The 16,372-nt window shown below is 39.5% G+C and overlaps 1 protein-coding gene across 2 annotated transcripts in view; it reads right to left on the minus strand.

Annotated features, from left to right (window-relative positions):
* ahcyl2b (adenosylhomocysteinase like 2b) overlaps positions 1 to 16,372 on the minus strand; it is a 35,258-nt gene that overhangs the window by 9,692 nt on the left and 9,194 nt on the right. For both annotated transcript variants that reach the window (XM_028043574.1, XM_028043575.1), the window contains exon 2: positions 635 to 743. In XM_028043574.1, coding sequence (XP_027899375.1) covers positions 635 to 743 — 109 coding nt within the window. The remainder of the gene's footprint in view (positions 1 to 634; positions 744 to 16,372) is intronic.

The following is a 16,372-nucleotide window of genomic DNA, read 5'->3' on the forward strand; positions in this document are numbered from 1 at the left end:
TGAGCATCAAGAATGAGAACAGGGTTCTGATGTTAGCCATTCCTCAGACTTTGCGACCTCTCCGCTCTGTCATCGTTCTAGGAAATCGGATAAATGAGTGTTTATGTAAAATGAGTGTTTACATACTCTGTCCTTTCTCAGAAAGGACACAGTAATTGTTCACAAAGGTGCTGTTCCCGTTAGTTATAAACTACAGAAAGTAGGTTGAATAGTTAATATTTTAACAGTTGTTTGTGCATCAATTTTCTAAGTCATCTCCTCTTTCACTAATTAACATTTCAACAACTAATCAATCTAAAGCTCAACTCTGTAGCCTCTTCCTGCTATAGCATAAGATACAGGATTTTATTTTATTTTATTTTTTTTGGTTTCCTATTTCAATAAAAAAAAACCTGCGTGCGCTCTGGAGACCACCGGCAGCTAATCCGCTAACACAGAGCCCACAGTTTCATGAAAACCACAGGGTTAGACTATGAGAGCAAAGACAGAGATGGTCGATGAGGAGACAAGGGGGAGGGAGGGTTAGTCAACCATTCATCCAGGCGGAATCAGAAGGAAAAGTGTTGTAAAGTCAGGAATGTCTGATAAGCGGCGAGTTGCGGTGACTTGAGTGACTGCCAGGCCATTTGTTTACCTGAGCTGTAGCTGTCGGTGGAGGACTGGGAGATGGAGCGGGACAGAGAGCGCCGGCCGATCTTAGACGGGCGCTTGTTGAACTCCTGTTTCTGGTCTGCAAACTGGATCTGAGGAGAAGACAAAGAACAGGGATTCAGAACTAAAATGACACTTGAGACGCATGTAAAGCTCAAGTGCTGTCATACGTTAGAGATTAAAAACATCAAAATCTTGAAATCAGAAAACATCTTTGGTGGAACTATGTGGAATGAGTGTATGGCTACTCATTAGCAAACACGCAAAGTTTTAGAGTTCACAACACAACAGATCGCTCTAGTGGAATCTGTTGACTACAGGTGTTGTTTGTGAGCATAAACTTTTTCAGGTATAAAAAAAAAAAAGCATAGTTTCACCACAGTTTCTAGTTGTTTGTTTTTATCCATAGACCATGCTAATTCTATCAATAACCGCTCCCTTCAAGGGGTCTTTCAGCACAATTTACCCATAAGGACAAGCAGCAACGACTTGTTTTTTCTCTGAGCCAAATGAGAGAAATGTTTAGTTGTTTTAACTTCCCCTCCAACCACCATATATGTACCTTTAGCTTTAAATGATTTTTGTGCTGCAAGAAAATTCATTGTAGATGAACTCCCTCAAAAAAACAAAAAACAAAAAAAAAAAACCCAAAAGAAAACCCCCAAAAGGTTTTAAAAGTTACATTAGTGCAGCTAAACTAAATAAAAGACATTTTTTATGTGTAGAAAAGTGAGATTTACACAAATTTTCTTGGTTTTAAAATAAACCGGACTGCTTCTAAAGGCGGAATTTGGGAACGTCTAATCTGCGCCTTATTATACTTTTCATTCAAAAGTTTGGTCTTGGTTGGCCACTGGTTTATGGAGGGTTTTTTTCCTCTCATGTATGTTTGGTAGAAAACTATTTTCATTGAACTACTGTGAGCTACAAGCTTGAACAAATTTGTGAAGGAAAAGTTATAAAACTCTTGAGACTTTTTTCTAAATCAATAAATGTCAGCTTTTAAAATAAAAAGTTACAAAATCAAAGCAATAAAAATCAACCAAAGATGACAGAACAGCAGCAATGTCGTGTGCGTACAGAGAGCCTAGCTTTGAGTTTTCTCTCTCTTTGAAAGATAAAGCAAACAATAACTTTATTATCAAATCAAACAAGGCCACACAAGGTAGCACAGTCATACTAGCTCTTTGAAATGAGGCCACGCTCTGCAGCCAGACCACTAAACCGAGCATGATCCTATCACTTTCTTTCCACTCTTGCATCAGAGCTGATAGCCAGACGCATCATAATTCATGCTGATAGTTGTTCAGAGAACAAATGGCTAACCTATTAGGCAATAAATCCTGCAAGAAGGACTAAACATCCGAGTGGATGAGAATTAAATGCCAGAGACTGAAAAAAAAAACATTGCTGAATGCCAAACAGAATTTAGAGCAATATTATTATTATTATTATTTTTTATATAAAAGGCAGAGGTTTTTGCCAATTCTACAAATGACAAAAGTTGCAAGAAGCTTTGGAGAGTTGATAAATAGCAGCAGCGTGCGTCATACTTCCTCCCCTAGTTCTCCATCAGTTCGTCTTTGAAAAAAGACTGTCCTTGAAGACAGATTTATGAAACACAACGGAGCTAAATAACTCCAGCTACTCGATTGTTTTGAGTCCTGTCGCTACAATGCAGGCCACAGAACAGACACGTCTACTGCGCGACGTTACGGTGTGCAGAAAACAAGCCCGTGCGCGCATGCACTTAGATGCACGCATGGAAAACAAAACTTTTGATCCCGAAATTGTCCAAACCCAATTTGAGCCATTTAACAAAAATCCCTCCTCTCACCCCCAAAGAGCCAGCTGAATGTTGGCGAATGCTCGCCATTAGCTGATGAGCGTTCTGTCGTCATTTCAGCTGCTCTGACAAACCGACTGACTCTCTTCTCATCCAGATGCTAACATAACAGGATCAGGTTCCAACAGGACTCTATAGTCCTGGCTAATACAGCCATTATTCTCTCCTTACCCTTTTCACACAGGGCTCAAAGCTCTCCTCCTCCTCTTCTTCTTCAGACCGGTCACAAGTGTGGGTGTGAAAGAGTAAAAGCATAATGTGCTTCTGATTCATACCAACTTCAAATCTTTAAAGGTCAGCTTCTTCTTTTTTTTTTTTTAAGGAAGGTCAAATATTCTTTTAGCCATTCTTCTTCCTCTCCTTTCCCACATTTTTCTTCCAGGTAATTTTTTTAAAGACTGGAGTCCCTTAGAAACTTGATGATATCCAAGGTTTTACAAATTCAACAACACCATCAAATCAAGACATCCTTAAAATTGTGTTTTAAGCTGATGTTGACTTTATCTCTGGATCAGAGAGAAGTATCACAGCACTGAAAAGATTAGAAGGAATTTTATTGATACATCAGGAGCTGCGGGAGTTTCTGAGATGCTGCTCTACATCGTTTCTATCGCGGTTCGGTTTCCCTGACCCTCCACCCCTAAACGGGCCACTGCGCGGCTTTTGATCAGCTCAGGTTTATTAGATGGATGTTGTCTGGCAAGAGCTCTGGATTGCACTAAAGGACTGAAGGTCGTTTTATGAGCTCGTGGGGAGTGTATCAAGTGCTCACATGCTTTTTTTTTTTTTTTGGGACAAGATTACCACAGATTAGATTACGATTTAGAACGGGGGGTACTGCCAGAGAGAACAGCACATTGGCTTTTCTGCGTCTGACCAAACTAACCCTTTCTCTGCCCAGTTCCACTGTGTGGACGTTTGGCATCTGTAAAGGATAAATCCTGAGAGAACTCATTTTAGGTAGAGATTTAAAAAAAATGAAATTCCCAAGATACCTGTATATTTCACGTGTGCATTTATGACTAATGGAGAAAATAATGCACCTGTTTGATGGGAATTCAAGTGCTTTTCATTTCGATTTCTCCACCACCTGTTTGTCCTTACTTTACAATATGGACGCTGTGTATTTATGAGGCTGTTGGCGTGGAAACCCTGCATGTTAATGCAATATTAGGACCCGCGGGACACACCGGTGTGTCCAGGACAACGGACACATGGCTTGCTGTGAGGTCTGGGTAACATTATGGCTCAGAGAGGATGATTAGGCCTCCTGCTACCTTTATCTAGCAGTTTGTAGTAAAAATGGTGGGCAAAAGTTACTGTAGTACAGAAACCAATTGTGAAACTAGCAACAAATACTACATAAGTTTGTCATACAAGTTTCTGATTATTTATGGGTTTGATTTTCTTTATATCAAAGGACCTCTATAACCTCTTTAATATCAATTGGGTCAGTTCAGTCCAGGAAAGCTTGGCTTTCAAGATATTTTTATTCGCGCTGCAGGAGAAATTTAAAAATAACCCGCAGTTGTGTTTTGAGCTGAAACAAAAGGTTGACATCCGAGAGCGACCGCAATAAATCTATATCCTTTTAACTCTAAATGGATGCCTCAAAGCACCCATAGAAAAAAAAAGGTCAATTACTCACTTAAACATCCAGGGGCTTCATGTCCCATCTGCTTATTTAACGACACGACATTATGTAAGGATGCTCTAAAGGCCACTAGAAATACTAGAAAGTCCCTGGTTGGGTGGAAACGCTTTAGGACAGAATCCAGCAGGGCTGGTTGGACACATTCAGACCAGCTGAGCAGCAAAAAGACCCGCAGCACAAAGCAAGTATCCCATCTTGGCAGTGTTAAAAAACCCCCCAAAAAAACAAAAAAAAACCCAGAAACCCCCAGTGGGGGAAAAAGGAAAGCGAAAACAAACAGACACAGATGCAGCTGCGATGTGATATGATGCTGCAAGGTGTTTCCCGTGACCCAGTACTGGCAGAGACAGGGCGGACTAATTCAGGAAGCTGCCCTTTAAATAAAAAAATAAAAAAAAACACAACCAAAACGTTTTGCTTGGTTTCTCTCTGTGGTGTCGGTGTCTACCTCCAGAGACTGAACATGCTGCTCCGACATGCTCTGGCATTTATCTATGAAGCTCGAATAAACGGTTTCAGATTACTCCGATTTTTTTCTTCTTCTTAAAAATAAATAGAGAAAATCGAGAAGATCTAAAAGGAAACAAAAACAAGAGGGGCAGCAATCTATGTTGGACCACTGGATTTGAAATTGATATTCAAAAGGTCAAAATCTCTTTCTGGATAAAGTCAAAAGGTTTCAGAATGACTCGCAAAGTTTTTCATAAATTGGTTTACTACTAAATGATACTTTGTTTTGATTAGTCTGTACAACATAAAAACAGCAGAGCCTAAACAGTGGTTTTAATTACAGACAGGCTCATATTCAGCTATTGATAGTGAATCTCAAAGAGGATTGGACAAGGTAGGAAAAAATGAAATCAGATATTCAACAGTTCAAGTTAAAACTTGGCATTAAACACAGGAGGAGTTCTGCAAACAATGGACATCATTCACACACACGTTAAGACTGACAAGTTAACAAAGCTTTATTCATTTTCTGTAATTTCATAGCAATTGTAGAGAAAACCCTGATAATTAAAACTTTTCAATAATAGCTTAATGTGCCGCTTATCAAAACACAGACCACAATTATTATTTTTTTTACATTAAAAAGTATAAAAAAATATAACTGCTTCCTGGTTTGATCATGCAAAAAATTCTATTTTCTTACTTTCCTAAAGTATATTTAATTACTACAGGATATTTCAAACAGGAAGAGGAAGGTCTGCTTGTCAAATGATCCACAGTCATCTGTGTGAGACTGTATGTTCAGCTGCAACAATTGGAGACAAGCTGGCCTTTATAATAAGAAGGAATGAAAAACAAGTGCAAATGTCTTCACAGCTGTGATTCCTGCTGGCTTTCTGTGCAAATATCTTCCATCTAGCTTTTTTTCCCCCCCTTCTACAATCAAAATTAGGATTGTGGTTGTTAAAATGGCAAATTTTTAAACCACAACCACAATGATTCACCTTATTGAGTAAAGTGGAAAGGTGTCGGAATCAAACGCGTGACAGCTGAGGCCCCACAAATATCTCAGAGTTTCAATGTATTTGTTTCTCAGAACATTTAGAAAACGTGTATCTATGACATCAGATGAAAATTAGATGAAATTGTCAGGACAGCCCAACAAGGGAACTTGTGGCATGCACCAGCAGGATGAAAGATGATGTGGTAAATTACTAATCTGCAATTAGATGGTGATGCTCAAAATACAAAAATGGCCAATCTGTTCTAACTTTGTTTGCTGCTATGCACACTGCTGTTAAATTATGTTTTAGTCTCTTGCTGAGCAATTTGCAATCATACAGCATTGGCCAAAAAAAAAAAAAAAGGTTAGAAACAAATTTGTTTAGATTGCACTCCCATTTTAACATGAAACTCAATAATTGTCAACTCACTATGCAGATGCGTTTTAGAAAACCAAGTTTTGAAAACAATCATTCATTTCTCGTCTTCTTGTCAAGTAATACCGTAAAAACTATTATACTTGCTGACAGTAGGAAAGTAAATTTTCTCAAATTTACTTGTTTTTCAGTCTTAATAAGATGCACAGTCAAAGAGCAAAGTATGACTGTATGTCTAAGCTCAGTCACGTGGGTTGGAAAGGCCTAATCACAGCAGTCATTAAATTTTACAGTGTTCAAAGCAAACAATTAAATATATGAAGCAGAGAAGGAAATTTTGTGAATTAAAACCCTTTACAATTGCCCCCAACATACCCCCAATCTTCTGAAAAAATAAAAAAAATGAATGCATTTCATGAGTTCCTATTAGAGATAGGCAATAATCTATATGTATTCCATTATTGCTGAAACTATAAACATTGTGAGAACATCGAGTTGTCTCACGATAATGAAAAACGTATTATACTTTAATTCACCAAAGTTGGCTGTGGTATTAAACCATATTGTTGTTAATGGCAACATCTTTTCGGTTCGCCAAGATTATCACCAAATGCTGCTTCCCTGCTTTAGCTACATACACCAAAACAAACAAACACCACTTGGCCGGCCCCCTCTGCTACTTCACACATAAACAGCGAAAAGATGGAAATAAACAGTTATTAATGTCAGTTTTACTTAGCAGTCTGATACTGAGAAAATGACCATCGTCAGTTGATACCAAAGTTAATGCTAATATCGTTCAGCTCCACTTTTCATTGTTACTGTAATGTAGGGATGGACAATATGGCTGAAAAAAGCATCTCAATGTAAGCATTTCATAACAGTCGATAGATAATTATTGATTCGTTTAATGTTTTAAATATGTGAAATATTACCAAACTGGTGATTGGACCTTTCCTGTTATATCCACCGTTTTCCATGCTGTTGTTTTTTTTTTTTGAAGGCGTTGAGTAACTGCTGCTGTGGAAATTACTAAACAGGTTGTTGCTAAGTAACCAAAGAGTGAGTTAGTTGATGCCACTAACCTCGCTTAGCTGGTCATAAAACATTGAACAGCTAAAGTTTTCCTACATCCCCCAGAATGCTGAGCGGATCAGTGAAATTATATGATCTTTCAGACGTATTACCGATTGATATTGATCAAGATCAAGTGTCTATTGTGTTAAAGTCCTAAAAGCAAAAAAAAATTAAAAAAAAGTTCAAAATCACATCAGTAGTTCACTATTAAAGGGCAACAACAGCAATAATGATAAATGAATAACCACTCCATCTGCTTTAAAGACTCTTGTTTATAGACCAGCACAAAAAGCTCCACAGAGGATTAGGAACATGGTCACTCAACTCCTCATATATTCCAAGCAAAGAGCCATCACATAAAGGACAACCTGAATGCTTGTGCCACAGATACAAGGTCCCCCAACAGGCAGTAAAATTGAGTCCAGTTGAGAAGACAAGCTCATGCATTTTAAAGCATTCCTGTGTATGAGTAAAGCCCCACGAACCAAATAAAGGAGAACATGAAAAGAGAGCAGCCAGAAGAAAAGGGAGAGGGGAGAATTGTAATTTTCCACCTCTGTTTAAAATCCTCAGTCACTTACACAACATGTACACCTCACAGCCACATTTAAAAAAAAAAAGGCAAAATGTGTTCAATCTAGTTTCCTAACACACAGAATCAGTGGACAAACAAGCTGAGAGAACCGAGACTATAAGAGTACATGTTGTACTGGGTCACACGTCTCTGTCGATAATTGCTTGCTTGTTTTAGTCCTAGTTGACAAGAGCAACATCAAGTGCTTGCACCCCATCATTTGTTGAAAAAAAAAAAAAGACTACAGTCAGTCTAAACAGATCCAGAGCCAGCTGGGCCACCAGAGAGCTGAAATAAGAAGATGCTGGGCGACAAGACACAGGTGCTATGTACGGTTGAACGAGGAAATCGGTTCATATTTTTCTCACAGCATAGACAAAGAAACAGCTAACCACTCTTCTTTGACAAACTAGGAAGCTGACAAAAGCTCAGTTTCAGTGCAGTGCAATTACACGAGATTAGCCAACAAAGTTAAAAGTAGACCAGGCAGGCTGAGTGGAAGGATGAGTGCTCCAGAATCAAAATGCCAATGGACTCTTAATAGCTCTGTCTGTGTGGATGGCGTTAGCCAAAAAGCCTGGAAATGGCGTGATAGCAGTTAAAAGCCTAACGCCACAGACAAAAATCACAAAGTATTCTGAAAGCTAAATCCTAAAAGAGCTTCTGTCAGACTATCTTAAATCTGAGACGGAGACTTTAAATGGAGAGTGAAGCCAACGAGAGGCAGGTCAGAAAATGGAACAGATCATCATAATCAATATAACACTGTAAAAGACGAACAACATGGCCAAACTGTGTGCATAACTCTATGGGTGTCAATCTAATTTAAAGAATTCAGGGTTAGGGGCCTGTATCTCCAATACAAGGTTCCCACAACATTATCATGACATTTCTATACTATGTTTTCTAGAAATTTATGGGTGGATATATTGGACAGAAAGATGGTGTGATGGATATTTGACAGATGGGTGGAAGGGTAGATAGATGGCTGGCTAATATATGGATGGATAGATGGCTAACCAAACGGATGGTTGCTGAATCAAATGGATGGATGGATGGCTAGCTAATCAACAAATGATGGGCGTATGGATAGAAGGATGATATGGATAAAGGAAGAATGGACAGTAGGATGATTGGATGGATGATTACATAGAGGAACACCCTTCCACATAGCGGAAGTGGAAAGGTGGATCAATGGACAAATGGATGAATAAATGGAAACAACTTTTAGGAATTGAGAAAAGAGATGTCAGGAAACACAACTATGTTACCATCTGCTCCTTATCCTGTTCGTCCAAATATGAGAAAAACCAAACTCCCTCACACTGAAGTAACATTACGACAAAGCTGCACCTGTGAGACTGGCCGCCGTCGGAAATAGTACCACTCACTTCAACTTACCTAATAATTCACTTTACATTTAGTCCCTACCAACTGGTTCAGCTTAATTATCTTGATAGTTTCCTAATTATTTTTGCTCAGTTTCTCAATCCAAGCCACGTAATATACAAATTACTCCTGGTGCGCAAATAAATCTCAGTAATGCATCACCTTTTTCTAAAAACGTAGTAGCCGGTGGCAGCAAGGTGCTCAACAGACCCACTGACGCAAAAGCGTATTGTCGGGACATCTTGTTACCTGCACACTCGGCCTTGGCAAAAAGACCTTTTAGTTTCTCCAATCTTTTAGGCCTGCAGGAGGGTCTCACAAGACAAAACAGCAGACGTCTTGTTCTTTAGCTCTCTGCCACAGTGCTCTGTGGAGGACTTATTCAGGCTTTCTTTTCATGTTGGTCACGTCAGCCTCTCCCTCCCTCTACTTGAACTAAAAGTAGCGAGCAGACAGCTAATTTTGACCATGTTTTTAACAACCTCTCGGATGCCACATCTAAGACTGGTTAGGCCGTTTCAAGTTTTTCCAAATGCTATTCCTGGTTTACCGTTTTTGTGTAATTATACGTATATATATATATATATATATATATATATATATATATATATATATATATATATATATATATATATATATATATATATATCACCGGAGACAGAGAAGGGCTTGTATTGTTTTAAATCTGATTCTGTTTCAAAAAACAAGGGTTTCTTTAATTGGAATCTTCTATAATGCATTTTATTTCAAAACTTTGCCCACTGGTCAGAGTAGAAAGAGTTCTGCATTCAGATCGTCCACCTCTAAATTAGTTATGGGCTGTTTAAGGCAGTGGCAGCCAAACGTTTTGCCGTGGGGGTGAAAATCGTTAAATTGAAAGCACATGCTGGCCACAATTTATTTTATTTCTTTTAACAAGATTTTTAAAACAGTGTGCCTTTATTTTTCTGCTCAATAATAAACTAAAAATTACTATTTTAATGAAAAGCAACTGAATGTTTTTTTTATATATAAAAACTGATCGGTAAATCATCGGAGATACAAAAAATTTTTAAAAACGTCTTACAAGATTGCATCAGTGTAAGGCAGGCAAACAGTTTCTAAATTTTTTGGGTTGATTTTTTTCCCCCCCGTTGGGCTGGTTTGCTTTCAAGGAAAAGCAGGTCAACAATTGTGGTTGTAGTTACTCCAAAATTAAAATGAACGCAACAACTTTGGTAATAAATAGGATTTTTTTTTGCACTTTATATATTTTTAGATATAAAAAAAAAAAAAAAAAGGTGAAAAAGTATTCATCTGCATCAACAAACAATATTTTGTGTTGCCGACACAAATTGTACCAACTACAACCATAACTAAATCTACTGTCCATTAATCTATTTGTATTGTCTACAGCAACTTAAAATCTAACTAATTAAATCTTCCCAACCGTAACAAGGTTTCAACAATCAAAACAATATTATTTAGCAACAGTATAAATAGCTATTGATTTTCTGTTTAAATAAAAGTAATTCCATTATGTTATACCAGACATAAAGAGTTTAAAAAAAGGCTTCTGCAGTCAAGTTGCATTATTAATTGGAGTATTAAGGCATAAAACGCAAAGTGGTAAAAAGTTGTCACAAGCCTAACTCCCACTACTCTAAGTATTTGCACAAAACACAACATCTATTTTATATCTTTTCTTTTCTAATATAAAACAATGTGAAGAAAATGTGCTTTTTACCAGCAGTCTATTATAACAAGACTGTTTAGCCTTTCAGTAGTTTACAAAATCCAGACAAATATGTATGTTGATGTATTATATTGAGAGACTCTCATACCATCCCATGCATACCCTCAGTGCGCGACTGTGAAGGTCAGAGGCAGTCTGAGTAAAAAGTGAGGTCAAAGTTTAGTGAATTACATTTCCATAGAAGAATCAAAACTGTTTTTGTTTCAGAAGTTGGAAGTAACAAAAATGGGAGGCTTTGCTGCACACAACCAAACAGATTCTGGAAAATCTTCCGAGCAGAGACACTGGTCCTGAACTAAGACCAGAGAAAAAAGACCAGACACATTTCTGGACATAGACATAAACGAGCGCAGGACTTTGGCAAAAACACACTTGGCAGTCGATAAAAAGACTCCATAGCTGGAGCTCTCACACAGAAAGGGAAAAAACAACCTGCAAATACATGCCTCCGTGTTGAAGAGCAGCAGTGGGAGGCAACAGTGATCCTGCTGTTATGACCCTGACCTGACATTTACCCCTAGCAAAGCAAATGTGGCGCTACATTCCAACAATGGTCCACATACAACAAGTATCTCCTGTATAAAAGGGTTTATGCGGCAGCCATTATGAGTAATAAAACAATCCAGCTCCATCAAGACGGGTTGATATCTGAATGCCAGAACCAATAAAGGGAATAGTAGAGAGAGGGGGGGAAAAGAGCTAGCGTGAGTTGAAGTGTGTTTCCATATCAAGCGTGCTGCCCCAGGGAAAGCTGGGATATAAGAACATTTCCTCCTGATTTATATACAGAGACATCCTCTGACTCTACATAATGACACACATGGACAGAAACTCAAGTCACGATTCACATGCCCTCACATAACCCGTTACCACACGTACGCAGAGCCCAGGCTCAATCAGCACCGGCCCAACACATGCCCAGCTTTGCCTCAGCCGTGATGCTCCAACAATGCTTTCTAACCGCGGATGGTATGCAGAGTGATCTGCAAAGAGCACTCCGTGCCGAAGCAATCCCAGTTCCTCCGATATGGTCCGATAGTCACAGCAGAGAGGCCTGGGACACTGATACCAGGCAATGAATGATGGGCTTAGTAACAGATTAAACCCTGATTATTTGACACAGACGGGGAAGAGTACATCAGCAATTACATTCAAAACTTTCCACTGGTTTCCTCCCTGCCCCCCACCACTGCAGAAGCTGGACGATGGCCAAAACCGAAAGTTTCGGCCGTCCTCAAAACACTTACAGAGTTTGTTTTCCATTTATTTCATAGTTTATAGCATTTTTGACATTCCTTTATAAATTGAGCGGTATATTCCAGTTGCTACTTCTCTCAGTTGCATAACCGCGTTCTGTTGCTCGGGTAGACCAAACCAGGGCGCAATTTGGAAACCCAATGATCACAGTCAGTGATGGAGTTCAAATAAGCTCCATTTACACAGACAGCAAAGTGATCGCTCATCACTCCCACTGACCCAGTCCTTTAAAAGGGTTATCCCGTCTGCCTGTCTTCAGATTCCAGTTCTGTATTCAGATCAAATCGTCGATAATTCATACCCAAGATAACTTGGCTTTTGTATAAACTTATAAAGTCGAACCTGCATATACAAACACTTCCACCAGTTTATGCTTTTCGCTGCATTTTACCAGTGGTAACAAACCTCATCTATAATTAGACACAAATGGATTGGTAATGTATATTATTAGGCTAAAGATAGCTATTAATTTCTAAAATATTAAAGGATTAACTGTAATTAATTAAGAAAAGGAAAAATAATAAGTCGGTCTTATTGTGTTTTTTTTTCTAATTTTGCTCTTTCGAGTTGCCAAAAATAGCATCAGTCATTCCCTCAGGGGGAAATATGATTACATTGACGGCGCACAGCAAGGGGAGGTTCTGCTCTATTTCTGAACAAAGCCATTACTGGGTCAGTGGTCTACGTTTAATTGGGAGTGTGAAGTAATTTGCCAGTGGTTTATAGCTTTCATTTATTCATTTTCTTTTGTTTTAACCACCTATGTCAAACAATTACAGATTAATAAGAGAGTTTTGCTTCCTATTTTGGAATATATCCCTCTCGACTTTCTAACATGTCTCGTCCACTTTAAGAGTGACATTTTTGGACGCATATGGAAGCCCTTTTTTGGACTATGCTGAAGGACACATGTCCATCATGCTGTCTCAAGCATTTATAAATGCTTATATGTGGACTATATAATGATAGAAGTATGTATGCCCCCTATCTTATCTTTTCTTTTTGTCTCTTGTGGACTGCACTGCTGAGCTTTTGTTCTGTGTTATGTTGTTGTTATTAAACAAAAAATTAATAAACATATCTGTAAAAAAAAAAAAAAAACAGGTTTGCTTCCTTTATAATTTTTAAAATCCTTTACTGCTAGCATGTTTAGCAGCGGAGCAGAAAAATAAGCTTAACAAGTTGGTACAAGGCTCTAAGATTAGAAAGACTAGCCTTCTGTTTTTGTAACATCTTTGGCCAAATAGCTCAATTATAGAACAATGACATTTAGATGTGGTCAAGTGTGAATAAGAGCAAGAAGATATTGATATTTTACACACTTTGAACACCTCCAGCAATGTCCATTGTATCACATCCTTTAATCTTTTTGTCTCCAAATCAATTTTCTCTCATCTTTGCTGTTGTCTAGTCAGGTTTACCAGACCTGAATCTAAACTACAGTTTAGCTCTTTTACCAGACCACTGCAAAGTAGTGAGTCATAATTAAAATTGCATACATACTGGATTTTCTTGAAATCTGCATTTGTTTTGAAATGACTCCAAAAGCCTTCCCTCAATTTGTGTAAAGCCACAATTTTTCATATTTGATCTTTACAAAGTTCCCAACTTTCCCCAATACGCCGAGTTTCAGGCAATCCAGGAAGAACCATTAAAACCAATCTGCTTTAATAGAATAGAATAGAATAGAAGTACTTTATTCATCCCAGCAGGGAAATTACTTCGCAGTTACAGCATAGCGACAAGACAAGAGACAAGACACAATAACAACGTCTGGGTGTTGAGTCTGGAGTTTGGCTGTGGCAAAGCTGATGACGTCACAGGCCACCGCTGCATCAGCTGATGAGGGAATGTAAACAGCGATCAAAATGGCGGACGTAAACTCCCTCGGTAAATAACACGGCCGCATTCACACAGCCAGAAGTTCAATGTCCGGGCTACAAATCTGTTCCTTCACGTTAACATGACCGGGATTACACCACCTCTCACTCTCATAAAGTGCAATCCAGCCGCCCCTCTTCTTCCGACTCTTGGAATAGTCCCTGTCCCCGCGCACCAAGGAAAATCCAGGGACCTCCACGCTGTATTCCGGAATAAGCGAGTGTAGCCAGATCTCCGTGAAGCAGAGATACTGCACTCCCAATACTCCTTCTGGGTCCTAACCAGCGCCGTGAGTTCGTCTGTCCTATTTCCCAAAGACCTCACGTTCCCTATGATAATCGCCGGTATCGCTGCCCTGCGTCGTCTCCTCTTCTACCTCCGTTTAACTCCAGACCCGTAGCCCCGTCGTCTCCTCTGTAACTCCTCCGGGACCACAGGCCCGTCTCCGGGCAGCAGCAGAGGCCCACATAGCGCAATCAGCCGTTCACGCGAGCAAACAATGCCGCTACTCCGCTCGGCGAGGTTCTCCGCAACCAAGAGTATAAAAAGTAGCAGAAGAACGCGGAGAACATCGACAGAACCACATCCAGCCATTGTGGAAAGCCCAACTGATGATCCATGGGTTCTTCAAGCACGGATCCTTAATCGGTTACAGCAAATATACACAGACAAACACACATGACGGGAGCTGCGTCTGCAGGCAGCCAGCTGCGCCGGCTCCATCTTTAGAAGTCTAAGCTGCCGCATCAAAACCACCACTTTTCCTCAATCCTGACCATTATTAAAAGCCTTGAACGATACATTGAACTCATCAAAATACTTTCTGCAACCTTCACTTATTACAACAAAGTTATTTTCACCACACTTCCAGAGGCCCAAAGACATTTCATGACTTCATAACTATTCCGTTCCACCCTGGAGTTCATTCAGCTTATTCTTTCACCAATGAATGACCTTTTCACCAGTTTGTAAAACCAGTTTACATGCCAAGGTGCTAGATTTTACAAACCTTTGGACATGAAAGTGGGAATGTGGTGTATCTCAGCTTGTATGCCTAATTTTGACCCAGTTTAGGGAATATAAACATCTCTTTCAAAGCGCTGCAGTATTCAGGCATGAGCAGTTACGCTCTCCATGTGCCAGGAGCTACTGGTTAGGCCTGACTAATAGGAAGTGAAGCAGACAGATGGATGCGTGGGGGTTAAGGGGTGTGGGGGTTTGTTTCAGGCTTTGTGAGGCCTCTTTTGTGAGGCAGCACTTTTTGCACATAATGTCGCCTCTTTGTTCGCAAGCATCGCTTCAGAACGTGGCTGCATTCCTCTTCGTCCTGCGTAGGGAGTTCAGTGATAATGTTTCCTGATCCTCGTGTATCTCAACACCAGGGCCAACGAAGCTCTAACACACACACACACACACACACACACACACACACACACACACACACCAACCTGGTTGGCACTCACTTGTTCAACTGAAACTATGGCGGTTTCCAATAAGCTAGAGCCTTAGAATCCCCCCTTTCCCTACCTTCGCTGCTCATTTTTTGCTTCAGGGAGCTGAAACTTGCTGTAGGAGGATTTTGATGGAAAGATGTGTAACTCAATGAGCTGTAACGACGAGCCAGGAAATCTAACAGGGAAGTCAGAGTTGTAGATGTATGTAGGAGGTTCAGGGAAGCACAGACACAGTTACTGCCAGTACTAGCAACTCTCTTTACGTTTTCTTTCAAACGGTTCGTCTCCAGCTACCGCCGCCACCAATGTGCCGCCTGCTCTGTGTGAGGCACACCGACCTCTTCAAAGCCTGTACAGAACATTCTGCTGCCTTCTTTATTTTTTAAAAATCTTTTTATACGCCGCTAAATTTTTCCTCCATGTGCAGACACCAGCAAATGACAGGATACTAGAGCAAAGATTATAAAGAGTTTGCCGTCTCCTGCCTTCTGTCTGTCTGCACCCAATCCGCTCCGATGGAAGACTCACGCATAGGATTCACCCGCTTTTTCCGTTAAAAAAAACTTTAAAATAAGTTTTACTGCAGTTCAAGGTTCCTTATAGTTAAGCTTGATTTCAACAGGTTGTCTTAACAACACACCACTGCATTCAACGTTCTGATAAATTTGTACCTGTAGCTTTTTCACATTTTGATGTGTTTCCAACACACACTCAATTATTTTGGAAACTGATGCAAGTGTGACATACCTTTACAACCATAATGAAATCATTATTCGATTAGCAAATTGAGTCTACCTGTGTGTGAGTTCCTTTCAGCATAAATGCAAGCTGTACTACCGCAGAAGTTTGTTAGGTAACATTAGTGAACAAACAGCATCACGAAGACCTAAAAAACACAACAGCGTTTCTCCAGGTTTTACCAATTCAAATTTAAGAATTTTCAAGATCTTTTTAAGACCATTTTGAATGGAATTGAAGACCTCCATCTCCACAGAAATGTACAAACATTGTCTTGCAAATAGCCA

This window comes from Xiphophorus couchianus, chromosome 17, assembly GCF_001444195.1.
Source record: "Xiphophorus couchianus chromosome 17, X_couchianus-1.0, whole genome shotgun sequence".
NCBI classification, from domain to species: domain Eukaryota; kingdom Metazoa; phylum Chordata; class Actinopteri; order Cyprinodontiformes; family Poeciliidae; genus Xiphophorus; species Xiphophorus couchianus.